Here is a 16,810-nt window from a genome sequence, read left to right on the forward strand (position 1 = left end):
AACTTGACAGTAGCAAAACTGTTATTTAAAATGGTATTTATATTAGCTTTAGTTTAAATGGAGTTTAGTTAAAAATGAATTGTAGACACATCTACAGTGCTGTGGAAAAAAAGTTTCCAGAGCTAAGAAGTTTCATCTCTGATTGGGGAGGACAGGGAATAGTGCACTATAGTAACAGGCTTCTGAAAAACTATTATATTCTAATGCCTGGCTGGTTTATTTTGCCTATGTGTCTGTTTCATCTAGCAACCAAGACAGTATTTTAAGCATTGACTGAGAGAGGAGGAGATATTCCGTACCTATTACCAATCCCTGAGGCCATCTTGTTTCCCACGTTACAGTTTACAGTAAATATATTCACAACACTGTATTGTCTTAAACTCTGAAATTCGTATCATTTTAGCATGACGCTCTAATCTCAATCTATAATCTGTGACTCTTCCTGCATCTATTGAAGTGAAACATTTATTCCAAGTAAGATCTTTAGTGCACTATTTGCCACAGTTTTTCTTAGATTATTTTTTTGAGCATTGTAAAATGTCTCGTATTGTAGAAGCATGAAACAGTTTCATGTTGCAGTAAAAATTAATCTTTCATGTTTGTGAGCAACTTGATTATTTTTTCTTTTTCTTTTCATAGATATCTGAAAATATTCTTACAGAAAAAAAATGCCCACTTAGAAAATGCACTGTATTGGTACAATTCTGAATTGTATTTCTGTATTGATCTGCACATAAATATGAAGCAGAACTGACAAGGCTAAACTGATTAAAAAAAGTACAGAAGGAATGCTCAGCAGTTCCCTGGGGTTGGTTGTTTTGTTTGTTCTTAACAGTCATTCAGATAGCCATATAGGAGGCTACTGCATCGTTGTGTGAAAGAAGAAGCAGAAAGAAAGGAATCAGTTTTTCTTTTGTTTTTTGACTTGTGTAAAAGTTTGCTTGGAAAAATACAAAGCAATCTGGGTTGTGTTATTACTAGTAGGTATTCTATAAAACGGTGCATTAACGTATTTTTCCAGGGCTTTTCTAGAACAGGGTCTTTGAAAAAAACATAATTAGCAGCCAAGATGAATTAGAGGTGATGACTTTATGAATAAGGAGAAAAGAAATACTCTGATCCATTATCTGCACAGTGTAGGTAGTTTTTTGATTCTAACTTACAACATAGTTTATACAACACTGCTGTCAGTGAAACCTACCAGTATTAGTAAGTAAAGGAAGATATTTGTGCCTGTGCGAAAAAGTTAGTCTCAGAAATGAATGTCTTATTTATAAATGTTAAAACAAGATATAAGACACCTATTACGGGCATGATGAACTGTGTATTTCAACCCTAATCTCCTTCAGTGTGAGGAAGACTTAAAACCTCAGCCTTTCATTTCTGGACTCAAAGTTTATTTACAAAGCTCATTGCTTGCTTGTGTCTGGTTCCTTTACTGAGGACTTTCTGTGATGTCTTATGGCTAATTTCTGGAGAACAGGTAGCTTCTTACTTAGGAATTACAAGAATTTAATCACTTTGGGGGATTCTATGATTCTATGTCTGTATTGTCATCAGAGGAAAGTAAATGGGTTCACTTGGTTTCGGAATTGTTCTTACAAGATGCCTGTCTCTTCTCTTTTGCTTGTATAAGATTATAGGCACTTGTGTTAGATATCACAAATCACTTTCCTGAATGGACAGCTTCATTTTGAGTCCTTTCCAGCTCTAATGATACTGTGATTCTGTGATACTCTCAAAGGTTAAAATACCAATGTCAGGTTAGTACTAGGTTGTATTGAAAGTCTCCATCTTGTTAATGAGAATTTTTCTTTATGCTTTCTTACAGTTGGAAATGGAAAAATCTCAGTTACAGAATCTTGAGCTGGAGCACAAAAAGCTATCGGCTCGTCTTGAAGAAGAACGTGGAAAGAATAAGCACATAGTATTGATGCTAGTGAAAGAGTGAAATTGTAGAGGAAGCCCAGAAACTGGAAGAATTGATGACAAAATTTGAAGAGGAAAAGAAAAAGGCTACTGAATTGGAGGAGTCTCTTGTGGCTGAGAAACAAAGGAGCACACAAATGGAAGCTCAAATGGAAAAGCAGCTGTCCGAGTTTGACACAGAGAGAGAGCAGTTGCGTGCCAAACTTCATAGAGAGGAAACCCACACCAGTGACCTCAGAGAAGAGAGAGATAAAATGATCAAAATGATTGAGCAATTAAAAAAGGAGAAGGAAAGTAAAGCTAATCCTTCTCTTAAAAATAATAAAGATAGGAGTCTTGTTTCTGTTTCTGTTGAAACAGAAGAGCCAAGTTCAAGAACTGTTGCCTGCCAAACTGTAGTGATGGACAGTAGCACAGAAAATGTTAAGAAGATGCCTTTGACTGTAAAGCCTTCTACAGTGAACCCACTAGTGTCTGGCAATACTAAAATGAATGTGTGCACCAGTGCAGCATTGGTGAAGCCTGTCCTTGATAGGCAATCTTCATCTAGTGAACTCGTCCCTCCCACAACTCCTGTTCTTACACAGAATCAAAACAGAATTGAGGAAAATGGACCAAGTACAGGCTCATCACCTGATATACCAAGTAGCACTTCCCCCTTTTCAAATAGTACTTCCCTTTGCACCCCTGCAGCACCAACTGCTGCAGCTCAGAATTCCTCATCTATGCACAGTTTGCATTCACCATCTGCTGGCACTACTGGGCATCCAGGCCTAAACCCACGAATCCAAGCAGCTAGATTTAGATTTCAAGCAAATGCAAATGAGCCAGACCAAAATGGAAACACAACACAAAGTCCTCCCTCAAGGGATGTATCCCCTACTAGTCGTGACAACCTAGTTGCCAAACAGGTAGCTCGGAATACCGTTACCCAAGTCCTTTCGAGATTTACAAGCCCTCAGAGCGGCGCTCTGTCGCGGTCAGGGACATCACATTCAATGGAAGTTGCCACTTATCCCCCAGTCGGTAGAACAAGTGTAAAGACTCCCAGTGTATCAAGAATTGACAGAGGAAATCCTCCACCAATTCCTCCTAAGAAACCAGGGCTTTCACAAACTCCTTCTCCACCATACCCACAGCTTAAAGTTTTAATGGATAGTAGTCGTTCCCCAAATACAAGTGCAAAAACTGACAGCAAAACCGTGACCTCACCTCTTTCAAGTTCACCACAAGGAATCAGGGTAATAAATGAGGAAATTATTTCTAAGTCCTCACCTCAGCTGCCACCAAAACCTGCTATAGATTTATCTGTGGCATCTGCAGGCTGTGCCATACCAGCCACAGCCTCATCTCAGGTGGGTGCCTGGCCTTCCCACTTCCCTGGACTGAACCAACCTGCATGTTCAGAAAATTCCTTTGTCATTCCCACCACCATTGCCTATAGCTCCTCCATAAACCCTGTTAGTGCTTCATCCTGTAGACCATGTGATTCAGACAGCCTCCTGGTAACAGCATCAGGTAAAGGGATTGATATGCTACAAACTGTCTCACTCTAAAAGAATGTGTCGGGTTTCCTGTACATCACTTATTTATCTTATTTATCTTTTTATACCTTTCTCTTTTTTTACTTTCTGAAAGCTGAAATTTTCATTTATATTTTTTTCTACGTTCCATGGGTATGGGAATTCTTTTGCTGATTTATTAATGTTATAAATTAGTTTGCTTCTGCAAGGAGTTTACAAATTGAAAGTTTTTTTTTAAAGGTAGAGGACTAATGTTTAAAGGAAATGGGGTGCAGATTATGGTATATTAAAGAAACATTGGGGTTTTTTTTGTTGTTTTTGGTTTTTTGTGAATGCTGTTACTTTGGACTTCAGAATGCTTTCTCAGTCTGAAATAATGTTTTGAAAATTACCTTTGCTGGTGATCTTCCATGGAATATTTATTTCAGTGCTTTGTGAATCTTATAGAAAATAGGGAATAGCTGAGTATTCTCCTATGGCATTAGATGGCTGCACATTAGGGTATAATATTGCCTGCATAACAGTACAGTTTCAAATATGTCAATACTTACAGAATATGTTTCATTTTTAATTCTACTTTTCTATACTACTACTGGTTTTAGTTGTAGGATTTGTTAATATTTGTGTGTGGCATCTCACAGGTTTAGACTTAACAGATAGCAGCAAAGGGTTGCTCTTGGAGAGTTAAAATCTAAACATTACATTCACAGCCTAAGCCTGGAGTCAGTGTATGTATCTGCTGTTTGTTTTGAATTGTGGTGGGGACTTAATTGTGTGCTTAATGTGCTGCCAACTTCAGGGTATCTTCTTGATGGCAATTAAATGAACAAAGGCAGCCTTCATCTACCTTTCAGTTAATTGTAGATCTCCTGTAAATCTTTCTGTCAGTGTATTTCCCTGATGGGATCAATAGCGCTAGACCATTAGGTAGAAGCCCCTCTTTAGCTTGACTTTCACTGCAGTGAGGAAGACAGACACACAGTTATGGAACACTTTAGACCTTCAATTAGCATTGAAGAATGGTCGCAGACTTTCAACAGTTATTCTCAGTTCAACTACAGTACTTCAGTCCCTCCTAACTTCAGGCCCTATATCATCATCTGTAGGGTATAAAACCCTGCCCAGCTAGTCTGCTCCCATTACACAACCAACTCCATTCTATTGGTAGCTGCACCACTGTCTGATAAGGCAGCTGAACCCACTCACCAGTCTTGGGGAAGCTGTTCCAAAAGCATTGTGTGGCAAACTTGTATCTGTGTATATAGGAGATTCCAGGGTTCACATTATTAAGGAATTTTTGTTCCCATTCTGCTTCATTGAAGACTTTTCTCCATGTTTCTGGAGTAACCCAGTCATGTTTTTAACATTTGGTGGCTGTGGCACCACACTGTCAGAATCCTCTCTTCTTCCTGAACAGTGCCATAAAATAAGAGCTCAGAATCTTCCGTTTGTCTGCTCAGACTTAATAACTGTGGGATTTGATGGCTGCCTCTTAGTTTGATGTTTTCATATGGGTATCCTGAATCTTCATCTTAAATTCTTATTCCTAGCTGAGTCTTTTTGCCATGCCAGATAGATCATTTAGTCTCCCAGTATTCCATATATTCTCCAAACCTCATTAGGTTCCATAATGGAAATAAGATTTCATTTAAAAAATAATCAAATATTTTATTAACATATACTATTATTGGCAAAATCAGCTTCAAACTGAAAGGAAAGCTCAAAGGAAAGACATTTCCTTCAAAAGGAAAGATATTTCCTTCAAAGTTTAAAGAAAAGATATTTCCTTCAAAATTTCATGCTGTTTTTGTAGACAAGAGGCTGTCTTCCAGAACTCCTATCAGCATGAATTTGTATATTTCAGTTAGTCTTACGTTAACTAGATGATGTTTGGTAACCATTTAAGACAGTTTTTATTTTTTCTTTTTTAAAAAATAAATGTTCTTAAAAGCTAGATTACCACAACTTGACTTCATGACTCCATGTATTGTTACTGCTTTAGTTTGTACTTTGAAGTGTAAACATTTTTTCTTAGGAGAACAATCAGCCTTTTAAGTAGGACTCCTACACCAAATAATCAATTTGTGTTTCTTGTGAAATTTGTGTCTCTTCTCAGAGGCAATTCTCGACGATAGGATTTTTTTTGTAAAAAACTGGTAGCTTGGAGGGGTTTTTTGTGGGTTGTTTGTTTGTTTGGGGTTTTTTTTCTGGTTTAGTTTGGATTTTTGTTTTTTGCTTTTTAATTGTGCTGGTTTATGTGCTCAGATTATCTTTATTCATTTACACTCCATTGACTTATTTTGGGGAGGGATAGAAACGTTTGGGTTCATTTAATCCCCTTATAATCCTTTCTCTGAACATCTGACACTGTTTGTATTTTGTAAGTGACACTCCTTTTTGTTAATTTTTGCAATTACAAATGGGAAGCATATCCCATAATCTGAAGTCTGCACAAAAAAATTGCTTAGACCCTAGTTAGTGGTCTGCTGTTTTATTTTATTAATATAGAGATGTTATCTTCTCCTGTACTGACTACAAGCAGGCTCACAGGACTTCTATAGCCTTATCTGCAATCTTCAGGTAAATATTCAGGAGCACCTTTGTCTTTGCCCAAACTAATGCTTATATTTTATTGCACTTACTCTCCAATCCAGTTTTATTTATGTTTTTTCAAGGGAACTTAATCTATTTTGGCCAAGAGTTCTGGCAAACTGCAGAACTAAATAAACTTTGAGCAACAGATGTTACAGAAGTATGGAAAGACATTTCCTTCAAAATTTCATGCTGAGAAAAGAAAAGAAAATAGGTTTTATAAATATATATGGAAATAGACTTTGTCTTAGAAGAAATAACCTAAACTTAGTAACACTGTTTTCATTAAGATAATGTGGTCAGTAATGCCTGAATTCATATTGCTTATTCACTTTCTTTTTCAGTTTCTTTCTTGAGTTTGAGTGAGGTGAACATCTAACAATCTACAAGTACTACTGAAACCTCCTTCCCGTATCTGCATTTTCATGCCCTGTAGGCACAGTTAGTTTTATTAATGTTCTGGTTGATTTTAATTTGTTTTATTTCCCTCCCCCCCACCCCCAAATGTTTAGGATTTCTATTTTACTTCCATTTAAAGCAGATCATGGTGAAATCTTATGAATATTTTATTGTATAGTAATTAGTGAACTTCAATCAGAATTTGTTAATATTTTTAAACAGTGCAAAGCAAATTTACCCTTTAAAAAAAGCCTTGAAAGAATCCTTTGGTTTTATATTTTTTGTTTTTCAACAAATTCATGTTTGTTTCTTCTTACCATGGACTAAGAACTGATGATAGTCTAATCACTGAAGTATACTATATATTCATTTTAAAACAGTTCCTGGTTATCTCAGATTGCTTTAAGAACATGTCAACAGCCTGATGATCAGTAAGGGAGAGTCTTGGCTGTAGAAAGAGCAACTATTCAGAGCAAACTTAAAATCAGAGTATCAGTTCTTTCAGATACATGTTCTGTTAAATTAACGTGACGATATCTTCTTTTAGAGACGGGGAATTGTGCTGCATGTTGCTTTTTTCATCCCTGGTAGGAAAGGACACCAGCTTTTGCCATTAATGTTGAACAGACTACACATAGAGAAATTACAGTGAACATTTATGGCCTGACTCAAAATCTGTGACAGTGTTTTCATTAACTTCAGCAGCCTTTGAATTGGTGCCAAAATGCTTCTGCTTTGTTTGGATTTCTACATTTCAATGGCTGTGAGACTTCAAAATGAAAACGAATGTAGACAGTTGGATTTTCATACCCCTGGGATTTCTGCTTTCACTTTCTTCTTGGTTTTGCACTTTCTATGTCACTCTTCAATGAAATATGTTTTTTATTTTGCTCATTTCTGTAATGATTGATTTATTCTTTCTATACAATTGGCTTCGAAGATAAAAGCAGGGGGTGAGGGACCCATCAAGGCTTTGAAATTAACCATCTCACATTCTGAAGCTGATGCCAGAGCTGTTTTTGTCTATACCTCTGCCTTTCATCACTGCATGCCCTACAAGCTTTCACAGATGCTTCACATTTCCTAACTTTTTGCATCTGTAATGGTGTACCTTATTTATCAGTATTTTCTAACACTGCTGTATTTTGTTGGATGAATTCAGCTTTATTATATTGCTTTAAATTGGTAATAGAAGCTAAAGTTGTGTTTATGTTACTACCTGGGTTTTGTATCTTTTTTTTTCAGCAGGTTTTCATCTAATGAAAAGCTAGTATCATGAATTTCATCACTGAAATTGCAACAATGTATTCTTCATTTCAAGGAGTTGAAATGAAAGTTAAGATACCACATATGGCACCACAAGAAATCCTTTTATTTTGGCATCTCTGTTAATGATGATTATTTATTAGGAAAAAACAAAACCAACCAAACAAAAAACCCCCAAAACAACACACACACACAAAACCAAACCCACCAGCAACAAACCTGCACCATTTTCAATAAGGAAGGGAACCCCGAAGTTGTATTTGTATTACAAAGTGAGCTTGGGAAAGTGTCATGCATAAAGTGTAAAGTCAGTCTCCTCAAATTCCCCCAAATACTTATATAACATGGACAAAGAATGTTAGCAATCTGGACTGCCACCTAAGCAATGTCCACTATCAGTTAACTACCAAGGCAAGACAGTAAATCCAGTTAAGTACCATTTAAAACCATCAATAAATATAGATAGATAGATAGCAACAGCTGCAGCACAGTTAGTTTCAAAGAACAACAAAAGGTTGGAAAATAAAACCTCTTTTATAATGGAAAGTTTGAGCAAAAGTTATACTTTAGATCTTTGGGGATTTAGTAAAAGATAAGTATGTGTATTACAAGTGGAAATAATATGGGGGGTTTGTCACTGAAAGGATGCAGTTTAGTTTGTATATAGCTTTTAAAAAAAAAAACCTTCAGAAAAACTGATTAAAAATATTGCAAAAACAAATATTAGTAAGAGAATTAATAGTCAGAAGATGGTTTCAGAATTAAAGTTTTATGAAAATGGATGGAGTTAACTCTACAGTTTATTTTCAGGTAACTTCATAGCTGTAGTGATGACTTCTTATAGTCAATATCAAATAAATAAGTTGAATAATAAGCTAGCATGGTGAAAATACTGCAAATGTTTCCTTTACATACTAAGCTAATAAACTGAATTTGAAATGACAAATTTAGCTTGCTTTAGAAACAAATACGAAAATACTCCAATAATTTATTTTTCTATTGTTTTGAACTGGGATCAAACTATGTGTTCTTTATTGGGGCTGCTCAGATGATGGATTCTTGTGTAAGTTTGGACCTTAATTAAAATATGTCCAGATCTTGTAAGGTTCCCAAATCTGCCTATTATTTCTACAGAATTATATTTGGAACTTCCATATTTAATTTTGGTTTTCCAAAACACACAACAGATGATCCCAGCATGGTAGAGCCACTGCATATGTTTTTTTCTGATTCTGGTTGTTGCAGGTTGGATAGCACTTGATTAGCTTGATGGAGCTGGAGGTAATGCCTGGCAGCTCCTCCTCAATCTTGGGTGTGGGAGAACCACAGTAAAAGCTGCTTAAACTTGCTTTGTATCATTAGATTTCAGCCTCATATAATAGTGACCACAGAATACAAAATTACTCAAGAGAGAAACATAATGTGGATTTTCTACAGGTAATAGTGAAACTAAGAAAAATAAAATCTTTCTCCTATTTTCTCTTGCAGTCCTTGATTAAGGCAGAACACAAAATTTTCTATGCCTTATGCAGCAAGCTCCATATTCTTAACAAGCTCCCTACTTAGGCTGATAAGTAATGAACAGAACATTTAACCAAGATAACTCCTAAGTTTTCAAAGCTTGGAATTGAGTATTATTCTTTAATGGGGTAACTTGAAATCTTTCACTGATAGATTTTATATAACCTTTTATTCGTTCACACTGAAACATTTTATAATACATTGTTTAAATACTGCCGAGTAAAAGGAACATTAAGGTACAGTTACCTTATAATTAATATATTTATTTCTGTATTATTTGTGTAAATGATGTCTACATTTTTTTCAAACTTACTGAAAGTTGCTTACAGTTACTAAGGGCTCTCAGTGTAGTTTATAACTGCAAGTGAGATATAAATACTGAGGTTTGCACTGAGACTGTAAAGGAGGATGAAATTTCATATGAAAATAAGTATTTTGTTTTGGAATCCTTTCTTTAGATACTTTTAAAAACCTTCTCAGCGTATCAGCAATTAAATTAAAATTTATATAAAACTTCTGTAGCTTCTGAATTTTAGTAATATAAAATTTTTTGAGACATCCAGCTACTACTGCAGTTCATAACACGTTTCACATTAACCTTTTGTAATGAAATCCTGTTCATTTGCATTAACAACTGTCACCCCTGTATATAGTTTTTCTTCAGGATACCTTCTAATGTATAGACAAAGCATCATCACAAAACTTGTGCTAACCTAACAAATCCTGTCATTTCCAAGATTCTTTTTAATTTTTAAAAGAACACAGAAAATGCAGAACTTTATTGATGTCTTCCATCTAACTTCTGTTGCTTTAACTCACAGGCTGGTCTTCCTCCCTAACCCCTTTGTTAACAAGTGGTGGTCCTGTCCCCCTGGGTGGCAGGCCCACCCTTCTTCACCAAGCTGCTGCCCAGGGAAATGTCACTTTATTATCAATGCTGCTTAATGAAGAAGGACTGGACATTAATTACTCTTGTGAAGATGGCTATTCTGCCTTGTATTCTGCTGCTACGAATGGACATACAGGTAAGTGATACGAAGTTTTGTTATGACATTCATGTAAAATAGTGAAAGCTTATTTCATAAGTTTTTAATAATAAATTAGGTCAAATGAGTGTTTGTTTTAAAAATGTAAAATTGAAATTGAGATATGTAAGATTATATGACAAAAAATCGTAACACATATATAAACAATGCTTCTGGAGGCAGAATTTTGTAACACAGAAAGCATTATTTCTGGTGATAACATTCTGCAGGCTGATTCTCTACTCCATTCCTATAAAAAGCCACCAGATATCATTGCCCCATGTTCTGCATCAAAGATCTTTTAGATTTCTACAGGGAATAAGCAGGGAAGAGTAGGTCATCACCAGTGTTTTGATCTTCTGCAGCAGTGGTAAAAATGATGGAAGCGGGTTTCAGAGTAGTGTGTTAGTTGGGAAATAAAATGAACTGTCTTATTTTTGAAATAGATCAGTTTTAGTTTGTTCTCTCAGCTCTACTGAGATAACATTTTTCTTTCCCCACTACCCCAATCCTCCATCTTGATGAGGTAGGATCTCTGAACCCTTCAACAGTCAATCTTCATATTTTATGAATATATTTATGGAATGAGGCAAATATATTAATAACAGATACAAATTTCATGAGTACAAACACCCAGTGATAATTTTAGACTCATAAGGCTCTCAAACAGCAACTTTTTTTAAAATTCCAGCAGCCATTAGTGTACTTTTTTTCTGCGTATGTGGAAATCTCCTAGACTCTTACATTGCAAATAATACCATTATGCTGTTTTGGACGTTAAAGATTAAATCCACCAACACCAATAACAAAAAAAATCCATCTACTTTTAGTAAGGTCGAGATTTTATTTCATAGTAGAAGGTGAAACATGTGCCTCTAATGCTGCTGCTTTTGAGACTATTTTGTGGGTTTATTTAATAATATATTTGTTAGTGACACAATTAGAAAACCTCAATCCAGTGTTAAAAATAGTATTTAGAGAGACTATTCCAATTATTGTTATCAAGTATTTTAAAAATCAGTAAAATTAGGATCCAAAATCCACACCTAGGGAGATATCGTACAGTTTTCTGACATGTTCAGGGTTAATTTTACTACCAGACATAGGGCTAGAAGTGATTTTCCCTTTATTCAGAATAGTATATTTTGACTTTGCTTGGTAGGTGCTATGGTTTACTTTGTAGAAACATCTGGACCTTTTCATCTGACAGATTCTTTCCTGTTGCCAAGACCTTTAAAATATTTTAGAAGTCCTTTATTTTTATCTTATTTTATTCCTTTGCATTTTTTTTGGCAACTTTTTATCTTCATTATCTTCAGTATTGAGTCTAAATTTGCTATATTGTATGGATTTTTTTTCCCACCACCCCCACTGGATGGGTGTTCTGTGAATTATTCTAGGCTTACATCCATTTCTCATTGCTGGTGTTTGTGAGAGACTGTAACTGACCCAACTGTTCTTTACTCATCTTGTATTCCTAACATGTTTCAAAGCAAATGCCCTGATTTTCAATTACAATTACTAAGCAGCTCTTAGTGACACCTGCTTTATTGTCAAAATTTCAAATGAGAGGCACTTAACAGAAGTATGAGAACACAATAATAAAAATGAACACATACATATTCACCCTGTAATTGTTTAGTATCTTTTACTTTTTAAGCTAAAACATATTACAGATATTTTAGTGTTGTTTTTCTATTTATATTTGACAGGATGTGAAAAACACTTTGTTGTACAAATCATTGTTGTACAAAGCATTGCATTTGTTGTACAAATCATAATGACTGAATGGACTGGATGAATTCTGAATGAGAGAATCACACAGGTTTTTTGTGTTTAATATATAATCCTTTCTTTGTTACTTGCAGTTTGTTCCCAATGCGTGGATAGGTGCAGCTCTTCAATATGGAGACTTTGAAAAACAGATTTATGTAAAAATATATAGTCTTAAGAAAGGAAGCATAGGAATAAATCTCTTATTAAAAAAAAATCCTTTTTAGTAGCTTTTTTAACTAACTTGGTGGAAAGAAATGACGCTAATGAAATTTTAAGAAGGACAAAATAATTCATTGTACAGATTTTTTTCATTGTGATGAGTAGGGTTTGCAATAGTAAGTTACTCTCTTTTGGCTGTTTTTATTTTTCCTTAGAATCATAGAATCATTTAGGTTGGAAAAGACCCTTAATATCATCAAGTCCAGCTGTAAGACTAAACACATAATTTTACCCTGGTGGGTGATCACACCATGATTTAATTTATTGAGAATACTTTCTACCTGGAGTTAGTGACTAAATAGATGCAGAGGATTCCAGGACCCCTTGTTCTTACTAAGTCAACTAGTCAGAGTTTCTGATTTCTCCTGGGAAATCGTTGGCCAGAAGAAAAGAGTAGCTCTGTACTTGTTAAGAGCCAGCATAGTGAGTACCTCCCTTCAGAAACAAACACCATGTTGCAGAGAGTGTGGGAAGAGTGGAAAGTGAATGATTACCACACATTTTTAATGAAGAATTACAGGATTTAAGACGTGTAGATAACTAGAGAATGGTAGAGCACATTGTAACCAGCATGGTGGCAGCAGCTGTTAGGTGTTCTCAGCCCAGTCTGTGGAGAAAATTGATTTGCACAAGAGAACACTCAAATACTTTTTCCTAATCTATCCTATTTGCAAAATGTGTAGCTTTCCTGTTCAGAAACAGTTGCCTTTTGAGAGCTGTAGCTGAGGGTTGTTCCAGCATCTGAAGCTCATAGCAGCTGCTTTGTTTCCTGCATGCACTGTTCCCAAATCTGTAGGTCTGAGAGAGGGAACTTCACCCTAGAAGTATACACCCAGTATTTCCTTTGTGTTTGAGTGGACGAGAGGAAACTGTTAATTTTATGATTTAACCACTAGATTGGGATAGCTGAACAGATTGTTGGTTTGATCCATTAACAAAGCAGGAGCCACTTTAGACTATTATGCACTTGATAACATGTACAGTAGTTCACTTAGCTAATGTACCTCTATATCTGTATCATGTTGCCAGTCTTGACCGTTCTCTGACACACACAAGGTGGTTGAAGAGGATAGAATAAAGTAGTAAGAGTTCATGAACCTGAGAGATAGGAAGAGAAGAATAATAATATCCTTTGGACTCAGCTATGTGTTAATCATATGCATTTATGATATAATTGATTCTCTTCTGTCCTGAGTATTTGGAGGCTGTGGCACCCTCACTGATAGGAAAAACTGGAATGATGTGGGAAGTAGAAAGGAATGAGGTGCAGAGACATACAGCTACATGGAATCAGCTCTGCCGAGCCACTGGATGTATCTGCACGGTGTTTACCAGCACTCTGGAAGAACTAACTACCCAGCTGTGGTGGAAAGCAGTAAAGTCTCCAGGTGTTTGTGTTAATATGCTTCCATGTTTTGCTTTTGCTCTGACCAAAACCTTTAATTGAGTGGTAACATCAGTGTCTGTCTTGTGCCTGCCCTTCTGCCCAGTCATCTCCGCTGCTGATTCCTCTGTGGCAGACGGCAGTGAACTGGCGTTAATATGCCTGGACTGACTCAGGTCACACTTCTCCAAATCCCAATCCAAAATCCATCGAGAGGACCCAGGCTTCTTGGAGATTATTGTTCGTTTGCTTGATATGCCACAAGAACAGGCTGTGTTGAGCTTACTAGCTCACCTGGTATACCTTTTGAAAGTAGCTGTGTTTCCTCATGCTTGCACCTATCCCTAAGAATAAACAGCCCTTTTCAATGACCTTCATCAGAAACACTATTTTCATATAGATAAGCTACAGCCTAAATGATTTGCCAGTCAATAATTGTGGGTTAACCATATCTTTCTAGAAAGGTGGTCTTGTTCTGTGTGGTGTTCATAGCTTTTGCATGGCAAACATATGCTTTATGAAGAAACCAATGAATATTCTAGCCAAATACATGGAACTGCTAGCAGAAAATGCTTTCAACATTCCTTATAAACTTCAAAAGTATTTTAGAATGTCAAGCAGGAATCTGTGTTCTCGAGTTAATTGTTTAATGTAAGATCAGGATTGACAATGAAGAGAGGAAAAAAACTCATGTCATGGTTAGCAAAGTATTTTTTCTGTTATAAAGTGATTAAAAATATAATTTGATTGTAATTGGTATTATTGCACAAGTGGAAAGTTAGTTAGGAAATACTAGGTAAGTTAGTTAACTGAGAGCTTCTTAATGACTTAAAAAAGAAGTCCTGGTAACTTATTCTGACAATCAACCTTTTTTTTTTAAAAAAAAAAAAAAAAAGTAATTTCAGATCAAATTACTTATTTAAGAATTTCTAGAATCTTAATTTATAAGAATTTACAGAGGTTTAGAATCTTATTCCTTAATGTTAACTATTTATTCAATCAACTCCACAACATCTGTATTAATATTTGGAAGATTTGTAACAGGAGTAAATACATTCAGGAATAGTTTGGCTTAGTCAGATTTTTAAGTAATTCTAAGTACATTTTTCTGATATCTAGTGATAAGCTTCACAAGCAAAGCTTGGCTTCAGGACCTTAGTGCTGGAACAGAGCACATTAAGCTTGCTCAGAAATCAGGTCAGGAGTTTATAATTGGTGTTCTAGTGGAGCTTATTTTCAAAGTGGTAGTTTCAACTACAAAAGACTTGTTTTATTTTGGTCTAGAACCAATTTCAAGAATATAGAGCAGATCAAGTGTTTTCTTCAGACTTAATTGCATCAAATGATACTTCAATTTATGGATGGAAAGCAGTTGAATTACTGTGTAATTAATTATCTTAACTTGGCTGTAGGATGGTGAAATGAGGCTGGTGCTATTTTTAGCATGTCAGTTTAGAAACCTATGAATGGGAACAGTGGGGGAAGCCTTGAGTTTGTCATCTTGTTCCCCGCTTCAGAGGTAAACTGGATAACACTGTGGGAGCTGCCAGCAATGGGCACATATTTGGACCCTGGCAGAACCCAGCCCAAGCACCTTTTGCGAAAGAGTGGTGATGCCCCCAGGGAGTCAGTTCTCACCTCTCTCCTGCAAGCTGTTTCCAGAGCTTTTACTTGGGTTCACTAAGGTGTGTGTATAGTGAAAAATATTGGCTGCTGTTGCCCCTTGAGGAGGTTTTAACTTCTAGTAATTTCAACCGCTTGTTTTTGTTGCATCAGTCTGTGTTTCTGCTCAATTTATAGATTGTGTGAGATTGCTGCTGACTGCAGAAGCACAAGTTGATGCTGCTGATAAAAATGGCTTTACACCCTTGTGCTCAGCAGTTGCTCAGGGACATGTCAAGTAAGTGAAGTCTTAAGGTTTTGCCTGTCAGCTATTACTCAATTTTATATTCGCTTTACATTATATTATATGCTTTTTTCATTACATTACTGTTGAGTTCTTAGGTAAATGCGTATTTAACTATTGTTTACTGAAAATATCTACTGAAACTCATATTCAAGTGCCATTCTGGTTTTAATAGGTTTCATGTGTTTGTTTCTTAAGGTTGCTGAACGTGATTTCTTAGTAACAACAATATGATACTGGTCTACATGGTTGTCATACTTTTGAATTTCTTAATTTTCTTTGAGTTATCAGCCATAATACAGGATTAACAGAGGAAAGAAGAAATAAATTATTTTGCGCTGATTTTTTTGAAGCAGAGAACTGTGAATATCATATTCAGAGACAAAAGAACTTTAATCTCAGTGTTCTCCTGAGTGACACAGAATCAAATACTTTAAACAACAAAGCAGGTTTTTTAAGGTTTAAGGGTTTTTTGATATCAGTAACTTTGAAAACCTGAAAATTATGTATGAGCCAAAGAATATTTCTAAGAACATTCTTCAAAATGTAGCTACGATAATTTCCTTTTACTTTTTGAGGCTGATTTTATACAGATTGGTGTTTTATGACAGCATGATTAGAAGATTCTGTTTTCTTTTTATACTAAGAACCAATACTCAACAATTCATCCAGATGATTGGGTTTTTCCTCCCTTTTCCTCCCTGCACCAGAGGGGCTGAAGTTTGTCGTGTTTCTGCTCTGCAGCTTTACTGTCTCTCAAAGAATCATAGGAAATAGAACAGAAAGTTGGAAGCAACCACTAGATAATCTCTTTCAGAGCATACTTATCCAGATAAAACCATTTTACAAATACAAGTCTTAGCATGGCTAGGAATCTTTATTACAGACTTTACCTTCGGTTTATGCATCTTTGGTTTCACTTATCTTTCAGGTTTTTATTCTTTTAATGATGCATTTTAGTATTTTTAAGGATTTTACTCTGATATAGTAACATATAGGCATCAGAGTCTTTGAGTGTTATCCTGTAATAGGCCCTGACCCAGCTATGAGGAAGAGTGGCATCCCTGTCCTCCTCACAGTCTTCCATGAGTGTATAAGGATTGCCAGAGATTCTTGCCAATTCTTGGAGGAGTTTAAGTTTATCAACTAATGGACATCTTTTACTGGAAGTTTTAATCTAGAGGTAGCGGATTCTTACTAGCACATTCTGAGCACAGAAATACGTATCTCATTAAATGTCTCAGTGTTTCACATAAAATCTGGAAAAATT

At 35.7% G+C, this 16,810-nt stretch overlaps 1 protein-coding gene across 1 annotated transcript; it reads left to right on the top strand.

Annotated features, from left to right (window-relative positions):
* Positions 1-1,831: 1,831 nt before the first annotated feature.
* On the top strand, positions 1,832-15,534 carry LOC104405013 (cortactin-binding protein 2-like; the record flags this gene model as incomplete). The annotated part of the gene is given in 4 exon segments (XM_010013599.1): positions 1,832-1,947; positions 1,949-3,447; positions 10,052-10,255; positions 15,435-15,534. Coding segments are annotated over 4 exon segments (1,919 nt in total), but the record flags the coding sequence as incomplete, so codon positions are not given.
* Positions 15,535-16,810: the final 1,276 nt, after the last annotated feature.

This window comes from Nestor notabilis, unplaced genomic scaffold, assembly GCF_000696875.1.
Source record: "Nestor notabilis isolate BGI_N333 unplaced genomic scaffold, ASM69687v1 scaffold36384, whole genome shotgun sequence".
Lineage (NCBI taxonomy): Eukaryota > Metazoa > Chordata > Aves > Psittaciformes > Psittacidae > Nestor > Nestor notabilis.